At 37.7% G+C, this 14190-nt stretch overlaps 2 protein-coding genes across 3 annotated transcripts in view; one reads left to right on the forward strand and one right to left on the reverse strand.

The window, feature by feature from the left end:
• LOC109840909 (L-type lectin-domain containing receptor kinase IV.3) lies at nt 4065-5491 on the forward strand. Of its 2 annotated transcripts, XM_020409738.1 has the most exons (2): nt 4065-4499; nt 4601-5491. In XM_020409738.1, the coding sequence occupies exons 1-2, from the start codon at nt 4456-4458 to the stop codon at nt 5337-5339; spliced, it is 783 nt and encodes a 260-aa protein (XP_020265327.1). In that variant the 5' UTR covers nt 4065-4455; the 3' UTR covers nt 5340-5491. The 2 variants fall into 2 exon arrangements, with proteins under 2 accessions (XP_020265327.1, XP_020265326.1); XM_020409737.1 differs by having other exon boundaries at nt 4065-5491.
• The window catches only part of LOC109840908 (tubulin beta-1 chain-like), a 6584-nt gene continuing 110 nt past the window's right edge, over nt 7717-14190 (reverse strand). Inside the window, exons 1-3 of the mRNA XM_020409736.1 lie at nt 13970-14190; nt 9029-9298; nt 7717-8772 (exon numbers count right to left, since the gene is read on the reverse strand). The exon at nt 13970-14190 is cut by the window's right edge and continues 110 nt beyond it. Of these exons, the coding sequence (XP_020265325.1) occupies nt 8096-8772; nt 9029-9298; nt 13970-14190 (1168 nt within the window). The 3' untranslated portion in view covers nt 7717-8095. The remainder of the gene's footprint in view (nt 8773-9028; nt 9299-13969) is intronic.

A 14190-nucleotide genomic window follows, 5' to 3' on the forward strand; every position in this document is an offset into this window, starting at 1 on the left:
CCTTGATAATTTGGTTACACCACCTAATTACGATCAGAGAATCGGGCTGATGTTTGTTTACCTAATTACGATCGATGTGACATGCATGGTGTTTCTGGCCGAGACGCATGAGGATAATCTCTATCTCACGAAGGGCAACTTCTAGCATTGATTGCATTAGAGACGCTGATCAAAGATGGCGCGCGGGAGATATGTTGGAGGATCTTGCTTGGATTATTGTGCCAAGTGGATGATATGACTCCGATTATTGCTCCTGGACAAAGATGTACTTGACCTTTGGGCTCCTGGAAATTGCCTCAACACGGTATGGGTAAAAGCAAGTACGTACGAACAATAAAATTAGTATTAACAGGTAGAATATCGATCATTTCAAACAAAATATAAATGTATGTGCAACTCAGTTTCCGCATATACCTTTTTTTAATAAAGAGTCCTCGCATCTCTATGATATTTTTCCCCCCGCGTTCAGGGGCTACGTTTCCGGGGACATAACTATGTGAAGCTGACACGAAAGTCAACATGTGCTTTTATCATTGACTAGTTTTTACACACGTGCAATGCACGTGATTTAATACCATGATTAAGTATTTTTGGCAGTTTGTGCTCATTTTTTTCTTTAAACTCTTACATCCCGATTATTTTTTTATGTTTGTTTAAATGGGATACACCCAATTTAAATTTTCATGTTGATATTTGAATTGACAAAAAACAAATATAATTTAAAAATAATTTGAATTTTCATATTATTTTTGACCGATATGAAACTAAGCTTTATTTGAGAAAGTATAGCATTGCAAAGTGAAAAATATTAAAATAGTGTTATACAAGGAAGGTGAATATTTAAAACCAATATGGCAAAATGATTGATTTAAAGTATGTTAAAACGATGCAAAAGAGAATATGAAGTTTATTCCTAATCATTGATAGACTTCATAAAAAAATATAAATTAAAGATTAATGCTAACTCTAGTATACTTTTATATGATAAAAACATCCACATAAGAATATAAAAGTACTGAAAAAAATTCATGAAACTCCCTTCTAAAGATTCCTAATTTCACTCAAAATAATTAAACTATTCTATAAAATATTCATAAAATATTGTTTTTATTTCTTCTATTTTATTTTTTATTGAGTTAAGATCAATCCTTCTTCAGGTTTATCATTTATCATTTCTCGGACAATTCTAGAGTATTGTCTTCATCATCTACATCAATTGTGACATCAGGCTAATTTTGTATTTTTTATGCTATTATCTTTCCTAGGCTCGTTAATTTTTTATCATCTCATTTAACTTTACAAAGAAGTCAAATGTACTTATGATGTTCAACACAAACTGCTCAAAATATAGACTTTGATTTTTTTCTATTTCAATGAGAATAAATATTAATTTCATATATATAAAATTCTTTGTGTTCCTAATTTATTACTTAAATAAATTAGAAGCTATCTCTTTATTTTCCTCTAAAATGAATTCTTCTGATGTGCATCCAATAAGAATTTCTGTTATTTCAATAATATTACCTTTGCTCTATCCTTATCATTTTTCATAAAGATCTAAAATAAATACCTGCATTATTCATTACTAATTTCTCTTAGATTATAATATTAATATTTAATTTGAAGAACACAGTATGGAATTTATGAATACTTACTAATTTTTCTTATGTCTTCCATGGAGATTTTTTCTTTGATTAGGATAAAGTTATTAAATTATTTTTTAATGTAACTCATTCAGTGCTTCATTAATAGATATGTCTTATGTTAATGCCAATTCAAGTGATTCATTGACGTTTTCTGAATTTTAGATTTATTTCCATCACTTTCCCATTTGCAATGGAAATAACTCAATTCTTTTAAAGTTATCTCTAAATATTCTAATAGTTTCTCCATATGTAATTCCTTGTATTCTTTTACCCTATAAATATTATTAACGTCAAAGATTAAAGTTTCTAAATTAAAATCAATTAATGCTAAGGTATAATATTATAGTGTTTTATCATTTCTATGGATTTAAACATCTATCAATTAATGTTACGAATGTATTTTGGCTACCCCAACTTATTACTAAAATTATATGAAATTACTTTAATTTATATAGTGCCGATAATTTTTAATCTATAATATTTTTAAAAATTTTATCCATTAACCGGATGTTTTTAATCAATTCTTATTGTTTTTGTTTACCAGTATCAACTTAGACTATTCTTAGATGTTGAAAATGGATAGTAAATCCCTAAATTAGAAATTTTAATATATATATATATGAAAAATACCAAACAATTACACTTTTCTTTGCCAAGTTTTAAAATTTTAGCCCATTTTTGTGGTTTTGAACTTTGAGGGTGTGATTTATAATTTTTAAAATTTTGAAAGAGTTTTTAAAAAATTTTACTTTTAAGTTTGGTAGTTGTAAATTTTATATTTCATGTGTTGGTGGTAATTTTTTAAATGTTAGTATATTTCTTGTAAATCTAAAATTTTGAGGGTGTTTTTTATAATTATTAAAACTATAGATTAATTTTGAAAAATATTAAATTTCAGCGGTCTACCAATCGACGAATTTGATGTGTGCTAGTTAAAAATTTTGAAAATTTAGAGTTTTTTTTCGATTTTTAAATTTTGAAGGAGTTTTTTAAAAATTTTGAGGTTAATTTTGGCAAATTTTAATTTTTTTTGAATGAGTTTTTAAAAAAATTTGAGGTTAATTTTGGTAAATTTTAATTTTTTAGATGTCTAAGGGTAATATCTTGAATTCATCTTATTTTATTTATAAATTTTAGAAGTTTAGGGTGGCTTTTTATAATTTAAACTTTTGAATGTGTTTCTATAATTTTTGAGATATTGAGGGTGTTAATTAAAAATTTTAAATTTAAATGTCAAAAATTTTAGGTGTATCATGGTAATCTCTTGAATTCATCTGTGTTGTTTGTAAGTTTTAAAATTTTAGAATTTTAATGTGCTTGTCTGTAATTTAAACTTTTGAGGGTGTTTCTATAATTTTTGAGACATTGAGGTGTTAACTGTAAAATTTAAATTTTTTGCAAACTGATGTTAATTTTTTAATTTCATGTTTTTTATTTTAAGTTTTGAGACATTTGGATGAGTTTTATAATTTTAAATTTTTTAGGGTCTTTTCTGCAATTTTAAAACTTTTTATGGTTTTTTGCAATACTTCATGTATTATAATATGTTATCTACTTGTAATTTCTTTATCTTAACAAACTAATATTATTTTTATGTTTTATATATTTTATTAATATTAGTTTTTTTAAATTGTTAAGCTAAACATGGTTCATATAGGATTAGGATAAGATATGATTATGATTAGGATAGATTAAGATATAAATAAAATATTCAAAATAGTGAAGGGTAATATTGACCATTGAAAATTAGAATTTGATTATAGATAAGATAGTTTAAAATATAAAAGGGTATATTTGTCTAAAAAAAATTTTCCGAACTCGTGCTTTTAAAGGGAATAAGTATGATATGATATAACCCCCTACGGAAAGAAACATTCCGTGAATGTATTCTACAAAAAGATAACTGTTGTGCAACTTAATTAACTGGGCCTGCTGGGTTTCTACGGTCCAACAAAGTCCCGCCTTGGACCCTTAACTGGGCCTGCTGTGTTTCTACGGTCCAAGGCCCACATTAACCACTGTCCCTCCCATGGCTTATTTTCTCTTCGCCACATTTAAATTTACCCATTCTGTCACTCTCTTAACTTTCATACGCTAATATCCCAAAAGTTTAATTATATTCAACTTCACTACCCTCCTGGGCCACTCGAAAGAGACCGGAGTAGGCTATCATTTATTAATTTGGGCCCCACCACGGACTTTTAACAGTTCATGAAGCCACTTTCATGCAAAAAAACGGCCCTCAATAAAGCGCACCCCCGTCCCAATTCCTTTGTCGTTTGGTGCTAACCAAAATCAACTGAGAACGCCAAGCAGCGAACACCGAACCTCTTCACTAGTAAAACAACACGTGTCGGATCGCCGTAGGGCCCACCTCATCCGAACTACTTTATTCCCAACGGATTAAAAACCCCACGGCGGGCTCGTGACCTGGAATAAGTGCGCTCTTGATGGTGAGATTCTTCTAGGGTTTCGAGCTCTTCAATTTGCTCCGTCTCCTGTTCCCCAAACCCTAATTTCTCCCCCAATTCGCATCTCTGGCCCCCACCAACCCGAATCTAACGCCCTCCGCGCTTCATACCGTTCAGCCCCCAGCCGACGCCGGTGGAAAAAGATCGCTTCTTTAGGTGAAAACCCTGGCAAAGGTCGAATCTTGGGGCGAAATCACCGAGCCTTCACGGTTGGGCCATGGCGTCCTCGCTTGTTTCGAGGTTCACTGCTCTGTCGTTGCTTTGTTTGCTCGCTATGAGGAGCGAATCGGTTGGTGAGAGCTCCCCCTTTTCGTTTTCGTTCGGAAAGTTTGAGAAAGATGGCCGCTTTGTTTCACGAGTTGCTCTCTACGGTGACGCTGAGGTGAGTAATTCTGGGGTTTTGGCGTTCGGTAAAGGGCGGGTTATGTGCAAGAGACCCATTAGGTTCTTTGGGATTAACCCTAACCCTGGGTTTTCGACCAGCTTCTCTTTCTCAGTCTCCGGCGGGTACGATGGAAGTTTAGCTTTCTTGCTTGTCCCGGGCAATTTTTCTAAGTTTGGGGTTTCGCCGAAGTTTCTCGCCGTGAAGTTTGATGCCGATGACAGTGGAAGCAGCATTGCTGTTGATGTTGGTGGTGAGATTGCTGCGAGAAATAGCAGTCCGTCTGATTTCAGTTTGGCTTTGAGTAGTGAGCGAAGGTCGTATGCTTGGATTGATTACGATGGGGCTAGTAAGATGCTAGAAGTGAGAGTTAGCAAATCTAGGGGTTTGAGGCCTGAGAAAGCTTTGGTCTCATGCCGAATCAATTTATCGAATGCTCTGTGGAGAGATGCAATGTACGTTGGGATAAGCTCTTCTCCAAGGGGGAACTCTACCAAAACCAGTAATATCTATTCGTGGAGCTTCGAGGTTAAGCACGGGGTCAATTATCAAATGCATTCCGAGCCTTTAGACCCCGAATCGATCTCGATGCGGTATCGTGAAGGCCCGGAGGCTTATACAAGAAAAGGCTCTCCATGGAAAATTCTCGTGGCTTTGTTGGTTGGCGTTGTTTTCGGGGCTTTCATAGCATCCCTTGTGCTGTTCTTGCGGTCTAAAGCTGCTAAGAGGCATCCAATTACTCCTGTAGAGTATCCTGAGCTTGATGGTGAGATAGGGAGCAAGGAGATTGGATTTGATGAAATCAAAGTTGTAGGAAGTGATGCAAAGGAGAAAGCTTGAGGTGAGCATTGTTGCGTTGTACATCTGTGTCTCTGTATGATTTGTTTTGTACTTGTGTCGTCTTGTTAGCTGATGGAATTTGTAGCTTTTGTGCCAAGATTTTACAATTGCTATGCTTTCCATCAAGAATAGAAAGTATGGTATTTTCCGGATGTTTTATGTCTAAATGTTGCTTCATTGTCCCTTTCTAGTTTTTTCTTTGATGAATATGGGATAACTAATATAGTGCAAATATGGTGGTAGATATGAGTGTTAAACAAGTGTGTGCAACCCCCGGCATGTTTAGTTTATTCCTCTATTTCCTTCATTCTCAGTTTTATCTGTATGATTTAGGGAAAATTTTGAAAAACGACCATTTCTCAAATTTAATAGGCAAAACCGACCGTCTAACAAAATATTTGGCAAAATCGACCCTTTTTTACACGGGACCACTAGTCCCGTGCGAAAAAGGGTTGTTTTTGCCAAATCAATAAGCCCCCCCCGCCTTCTTTCCGCTTTCCTCCAGTCCCCGGTTCTCCTCTGTTGCTCTCTTCGCTCTCGTCGTCTCCGCCGGCTTCTCCGCCCATCACCCCCCACGCTGCGGCTCCGCCTACCCGACGCCGCGCGCCAGCTATCCCGCCGCGGTGCGGCTGAGGGTTCCCGCGGTGGGCTGAGATGAAGGCGGCGACGAGCGGGGCTGCTGGTTTGGGGGGCAGGTGAGCTCGAAAGAGAGTTGCACCATAGAGCGCTGAGAGATGAAGGGGGCGGAGGTGCCGAGCTGGCGAGCGTCTGCCGAGCTGGGCGGAGCGGGGAGGGGGCTGTGCGATGATAGCGGTCGGCGGTGTCGGAAAGATAGGAAGAAGCGGCGCTGGGCTGATCGAGATCTGCGCAGCGAAGGTTGGCGGGGCTGTTGGCGAGGCGGCTGAGGTTGGGGGAGCTTGCCGGGCGTGTGGCGTGTGGATTGAGGAGCGCGGCGGCAGCGAAGGGGAGGGGCGACGGCGTCGGGGAGGCGACGACGTGAGAGGCGGATCTAAGGTGTTGGGGTGGAGGCGTTGCGGCTGGAGCTCGGGGTTACGGAAGGGAGGGCGGCTAGTCAGCGCGGCGGTGGTGTGGGGGCTGGAGTGCAGGGCGGAGGGAGGCAGGCTAGCGAGGGCTGGTCTGAGGAGGGGCGGCGCGTGGATTGGGAGTATGGAGGACGACGGCGTGTGGACCGAGGACGACGGCCTGTTGGGTGAGTTGGGAAGGGAGGACGACGGCGTCTGGGGGAGTTGATTTGGAAAATTCGACCTCTTTTTTTGCACGGGACTAGTGGTCCCGTGTAAAAAAGGGTCGATTTTGCCAAATATTTTGTTAGGCGATCGGTTTTGCCTATTAAATTTGAGAAAAGGTCGTTTTTCAAAAATTTCCCTATGATTTATAATGTGTTCGCACCTCCGAGCAACTATCATAGGAATTTATGTTACTTGCACATAGAAGTCTATCTCCATTGTTCCTAGTGCAGAATCTTAGTACCAGAGGAAGTTTCTCATGAGCCGTATAAGTTTTTGTGTGGTTTATCTTCTTCTACACTTAGGTGGGAAGAACCACTCAGCGTGCCATTCATCAAAATTGATCCTGTCAACATTCTCCTCCTTGCTCCCTACAGATAAAAGTGATCTTTTGTGGGGAGTTCACGTCGAATGTGAATCATAGGCGAATGGGTCTTATCATGTTCATATTTAACCTGATAAAACTAATTCATCCTCTCTGTGTGACCTCAAGTTATTTCACAATTGAGTTATTTTTCTACACACAGCTATCAATTTGCAGTGAACATTGGTGTATGTACTATGTAATACCACTCATCGAAATGGCGGTTTCGTTAGAAGGTAGCAAATCAGAAGGACCATTTGAGAATCATGAAGGTGGTATCTGTCTAATTGTCTGTTGAATTCATCAAACCGTTCATAATCTTTTGACTAACTAAACCGGTAATTCTTTCTGATTTCATATTTTGCTCCCTCCCAAAAGCTGTGCGTCCTTCTTCGTTATGGGCGAACTTCTTTGAACTTTCTGATTCTTACGCTGGTAAGTTGCGGTTTCCTTATTAGTGAAAATTACTGGAAGATGAGAATGGTCCGGCTGCAGTTGCTCAAATTAGAGATACCCGCATCAAAAAAACTACTAAGCTCCATCAAAAAAACTTACAAACGAGAGAGATGAATATTTGCTTACTAAAACCTTTTGACCTCATTACAAGAAGCAAAGGGACACATAACCTAGGTTGTTCTTTTGAGGATAATCGAAATTCCGAAAATTGCAAACTGTTCATTTGGTAATGAATTAACATCTAAATTTTGAAAACACAAAAACTGGAAATACAACAACATGCGAATCGTACGAACCTAAATGCCAAATCTCTTTTTCTGTTATACAAACAGGGGCTAAGAATCTCACAAAAACTTGGGATACAATTGCAAAACGTTTTGGTATCCAAAGCGGACCAGCAAAGAGAAATAGTTATGGCTTCAAAGCACCGAAAATAACAAACATAACACTCTCAAGTTCATAGTCACTTCACACAAATCATATCCAACATAGCTAGAAATATATGATATGTAGCAGTTATAACCAGAATATGTAAAAATTCACATAGCCATCAGGAAGTTCAAGGTGTACTCATCCCAAAGATATGCCATATCCTCAGTCACTGCTATAACTTCCTAGAGCAAGAGAATTAGCAACAAGGGAACAAAGTCATGATGTTGCGGCAAACTCAAGCTGTTTGGCCATGTGATTTACTGTTCGTAAATCTCCTCACCCTCTTCATCCTCGTACTCTTCTTCGTCAGCAGTTGCATCCTGGTACTGCTGGTACTCAGACACCAAATCATTCATGTTGCTCTCCGCCTCGGTGAACTCCATCTCATCCATGCCTTCTCCCGTGTACCAATGCAAGAAGGCTTTCCTCTTGAACATTGCAGTAAACTGCTCGCTAACTCGCCTGAACATTTCCTGAATTGAAGTTGAGTTCCCGATGAAGGTCGAAGACATCTTCAATCCAGTGGGAGGTATATCACACACAGTTGACTTGACATTATTCGGGATCCACTCCACAAAGTAGGATGAGTTTTTGTTCTGCACGTTGATCATCTGCTCGTCTACTTCTTTAGTGCTCATCTTGCCCCTAAACATGGCAGAAGCAGTGAGGTATCTGCCATGCCTTGGGTCAGCAGCACACATCATGTTCTTGGCATCCCACATTTGCTGGCTGAGCTCGGGAACTGTGAGGGCATGATACTGCTGAGACCCACGGGAGGTCAATGGAGCAAAACCCACCATGAAGAAGTGAAGACGAGGGAAGGGGATGAGGTTAACAGCGAGCTTCCGGAGATCAGAGTTCAACTGACCGGGAAATCTCAGGCAGCATGTCACCCCCGACATTGTCACAGAAATCAGATGGTTCAAATCCCCAACTGTTACATGGGGCAATAATGAGGTCAGACAAGTATAAGAAGTACAAGTTATCACAAAGTGGGAAAATAAGATATAGAATAGAATTAATTGCACATGGACTCCTTGTTATTTTGAACTTACTACCCCTTAAGTTCCATATGACTCTCCTCTCAAATACTCTACAGGGTTATACTTAGTTCAAAACAGTGATATTAAAGGGGAATCCATGTGCAATTAACCCTATAGAATATCACAAAGGGAGAGAACAGGGCTTACAACTAGGAGTAGTGAGCTTCAGGGTTCTGAAGCAAATGTCATAAAGAGCTTCGTTGTCAAGGACCATACACTCGTCAGCATTCTCTACTAGTTGGTGAACTGATAAGGTTGCATTGTAGGGCTCAACAACAGTGTCTGACACCTTAGGAGAGGGAAAGACTGAGAATGTGAGCATCATGCGGTCAGGGTACTCTTCTCTGATCTTTGAGATAAGTAAAGTTCCCATTCCCGATCCTGTTCCTCCTCCAAGAGAGTGGCACACCTGAAATCCTGATTATTCCGAAAAAAAAGGAAAGGTTAATTTGCATGAGAAAGGACAATACAAAGGTACAGTCACTTTGAATTACAAAATAAAGCTTGAAATGATACTAAGACAAAATGACTAACATGAGCTTACAGCCTTCTAAGATGTTAACAGCATTAAACATATAGTCATAATGAAACTATTTTGGTGACCATGAATGCTATCCAGGTAATGAGTAACCAAAAAAGGCCTTGGACAGCTGCAGATATCAATTACTTCAAAAAGCTGCTGTCAGCAAGAAAAAGAGACTTCCTACAATTATCGTGAAAACATTCCATTTTATTTGATTGCTAAATGCAAAGAGGAAGAAAGGAAAATAAAGTCAAGTAACTGAGCTATCTGATTTCTTTCTCTGAATTGTTTGAAGAGATATAGGCAATTCAGTGCAAACACTGACATGAAATTTCCTCTTAAATCTGTGGAAAGAGAGATATGATATTAAACTTACAATGATATAGTTTGATATTTTATAACTGCCATCAGAAATGATATTGAACTTGACAGGCCGGGACATTAGCACTAAGAAAGGTTGTTATACTGGCAGACCCTTTCATGTCATTGTCTCCCTCTCAACTTAAATTACTTAAGGTGGATCATATGTTTGTGAGTCTAAACTTAATCTCCCGGGTTCAAGAGAATAGTTTTAATGAGGCCACAAATCTCAAACTTAGACAAGAAAAAAAATCACTTCACTAGAATGCTACCTTCTGAGTAATTAACTAAATATTAATTTATACTATCAACTTCCGGTTAAAGATATGCAGGGGGTGTAAGATGAACATCATTTGTTTCCTTATTTTAGTCTTATAGACCATTTAGTTAGAGTAGACTAAAAAAGAACAATGTGTAGCATTTGCCAAAATAATAATAATAACAATAAAATTAGAAATTTAGAAAAAGCCATTTTAACAAGTTAAAATACTTGATTGAATCTTTGATACACCAAAACTAATGCTTTATTAAAACTTTGTCTAATTATTACATTATTAGACAAGTTGAATCCCAGGTTAGCGAGCTCTTCACACTTAGAAGAATTTGAATCTTACNGTGAAAACCCCTTAATCTTTTAAATCTTACCCATATACAACATCACTTATTTCCAGAAGATCTCAATAATCTCTCTCTTAGAACCTTCTGCCTTCCTCCCCTCATCTCTTCAACAAATCCAATACTATTGTCAACATTTTTTTTCATTGTGCTATAAACAACTCGTTCAGCAAATTTTTAAATCTGTGCATTATTCAACTATTATATGAGCCTTATACTTCCATGCAAACAATGATATCTCTTCATTTTCCGTGGCATCGAGTCCTACCCAAATAGTCAGATGCAAAATAGAGAAAGCTAGTAAAGAGGCACTCTTTTGGAAGCTCCAAATGCAATGCCTTAACAATTTTTTAAAGCATATCTTTAGTGCATCAACGACAATCTTGTACTTCCTTTAACCCTCAAGCTCCTAATTCAATGGATCAAAACTTCTAGCTAGCACTATTTACCATGTCATAGCTCACAAGCTGAACACATGAGAACTGATCATCCCTAGTGTACCCATAGTTACTAACCTCCAATACCAAAAAGTACACTTACGGGAATGTACTTATTGAACATGTAATAAACACAAGGAGCAACTAAGAACTCCACCATGGTTGATAAACAAGAAAAGAACCAAGGTTAATGATAAGAAATATAACATAGCTTTTAAAAAAAAAAGGTTGATAATAACAAAGAAACATAGCTAGAACAGTAAGACCGAAAGTTAGCCCAAAAAGAAAAAAATGCAAACTAAAAAGGATAAAGGTGGAGAATAAAAAAGAAACGAAGCCAGGACAGGAGAAATTTAGTCAGCAAGAATGAAAGATAGCCGAAAAAGAAGAAATGTATCAGAATAGAAGGTGAACAGTAGAAAAATATAGTCAAAAGAGACGTAGAGAAAAGAGCTCAATGTAGAAAGTAATAAAGAAAGGTTGATAGTAAGAGGTAAATGTAGAAAGTAAAAAAAGAAAAATAGTCATAAATTTCTACATTTTCATATAAAGATGTCAAATTTTCATACAATTTGTTAATTTTTATGTGCTTCTATTCAATTGTATCTACCTTAATTTTAAAATAGTAAAAGATACAAAAATAGAGAAAGTAGAGGCATTTTTGGTTGGGGTTGGAGTAGGGCAGTATTGTGATAGCAGGACGTGCTTTGACTCGTGTGAGAGGTGAAGAGGGGGATGGGTGGCTGGGGGCAGTGAGTGGGGGGATGGGTCGGTAAGGGTGATGGACAAAAGGGAGATGAGGTTGGAGAATGGATAGATGTGATGATTGGAGATACGAGGAAGATGTCGCGGGGGGGCGATGATTTTCAGATTTTGAAAAAGAAATGATCCATGATGGAGTCGACAAAAAATATGAAGAAAAAGGTAGAGATATTTTTACCTTTGACTAGTCAACTTGGGGCCAACACATAAATTCAAATTCATAGCGGGGTGAAAGTAATTTTCCTTAAATTAAACCCTGCAAAACCAATATATTGTTTCTAAAAGAATAATGGCGTGTTACAAATACTGGATCGACTGCTTTGTCATACCTACATTAATACTTATTGAAAATTTGTCTCAAAATTTAAAATACTTAAGCTAAAGTCCAAAATTAATAAGCACAGTTGTCCACAAAAGTTTCTTGATTGAGGAGTTAAGCCTAAACAGGAGATATCAAACCATGGTTCCACTCTAGATTCAAAAATTAAAAGAAAAGGCTCAGGACACTCTTAATTTTTGCCTAAGCAACTCCCTCCCAAATAAAAAATTCAAAGGCAGAAAACCTTTACAGCCTTCTAACATTATTACCTCGTTTGCTTACTTTAGAACAAAAAATGGTGAATCATATTTTTAGAAATACTCACACTATGCACGTCTTGTTCTCTAGTAGCACTTTTGACAACTATCACATGTCACTATGTCAGTTTGCATTTAATACAGTTGACACATGAGTCCTACATTTTCATTTCTAAAATAGTCCACATATCTTCCAATATGTCTTTCTTCTTTAAAAGTTGTTTGCATTTCTCCAATCTCTGTACATTTATGATATTCAGTCTGATTTTAAAAGGATAATTAATTTTTTATTCTCTTTCAAAGAGGCATCCATTTAGCATGAAATGCAAGAGGCAAGCCATCATTTTTTGTCTATATAACATATAGCATATACCTTCCATTTCATTTATCTTACCTGTAACTTTTAGACCTATTTCATTTCATCGTTTCTCTACAATTCTTTTGGGTTTAGAGGTGTTTACGCTTGCCTTCTGCATTTATTGCTAGTGGTATATGCTCCAAAAGAGAGTAAATCAATATTTCCTTTTGCCAAAATTGAATTGTATATCTGAAATATAGACATGGTGAAAAGATGTGGGAAAGGAAGATAAACAAGAAGAAATGTAGGTTAACTTCAGACATTACACTAGCACATGTGTCAGTTACACTGAATGTAGTCATCACGTGACCACCATCAAAGCTGCTTCTAAACGAAAGAATGAATATAGTATGGATATTTCTAAGTTCAATGCACTACCTATGAAATAAAAGGAATAAAAGAGGAAGAAAAGAAAATTGGAAGAAAGTAAGAGGTTTCAATCTATGGATTAACAGCTTGGCATGGATCACATGGGTAAAGTGCCAAGGGATTAGAGGCATTTTTTCCCTTAAATTTAAATTGAGAGGACCAATAAGCTTCACATTAGAGGATAACACAGAACTTTACTCCTACGTATATATTCCTTTTGGTTCTCCGTCTGAGTAGCATTACAACACCAACGTAGAAAAGGCGAGAAGTTTGCAAAATTGACAAAGGCCTCATGAAATCAAACTAGTATCCAACAAGTATTTAAGTAATTCGATGTGAAATAAAGTTACATTTCTTATTTATATCCAAAACACAACATCCAATTACTCAAATGGGCACCCACCATCCCAGAAAAGGATGTTCCCTTTCTCTGACACCTCCATTGTTGTTTCCTTCTTCTCCAATACAAAATACACCCTAAAGAGTAATGGGTCATTTGAGAAACTTTGCAAGGACAGACATCCACAATTGAGAAAACATAAGGTGGTTTTACATATTTTGAGTTGTGCCCATCTAAGGAGAAGTTATGCATTGTAATCTGTCCACTAGAAAGTCGATGCCTCAAGGACTACCTATCCGCGAAATGAATCAGTGTGCGCTAGTCCACCGTTTTTCCCCCTCCTTGGAGCACCAACTATCCAGTCAACAGAACCAGCGGATAGTTCCCCCTTAGCTACGTCCAATAGTTTCGGATTCTGACGAACCATGGAGCAGCATTTCATATGTAGCTCGATAAGACATCTACAACTACATCATTTTTATTATTAAAAAAATGAAAATACCACGTAGTTCTTCTCAGTGCCAATAGACTACAATCACGGGCAACGTTAGTTGTGCTACTAGTTATATAATATTTGCAAGTTATAACTAGTACCATTCCTAATTGGATCTGACCTTAGTTGGAAGTACAAAAATGTCACCAAAGACAATTCTAAAAAACACCTTAAAAGCACGCAATTCAATCATCAACGTCTAATCCCACGGATCCAGCCGCAAAACCGAACGACGTATCAAGAAATCGATCATACCTTGCAAGCAGTCGCAGTTCTCCGCCTCCTTCCTCACGACGTCGAGGACCGAATCGATGAGCTCCGCCCCCTCGGTGTAGTGCCCCTTGGCCCAGTTGTTCCCCGCGCCGGACTGGCCGAAGACGAAGTTGTCGGGCCTGAAGATCTGGCCGTAGGGCCCAGATCTGATGGAGTCCATGGTCCCGGGCTCGAGATCCATGAGCACGGCCCTCGGGACGAAG

Source organism: Asparagus officinalis, chromosome 5 (assembly GCF_001876935.1).
Source record: "Asparagus officinalis chromosome 5, Aspof.V1, whole genome shotgun sequence".
Lineage (NCBI taxonomy): Eukaryota > Viridiplantae > Streptophyta > Magnoliopsida > Asparagales > Asparagaceae > Asparagus > Asparagus officinalis.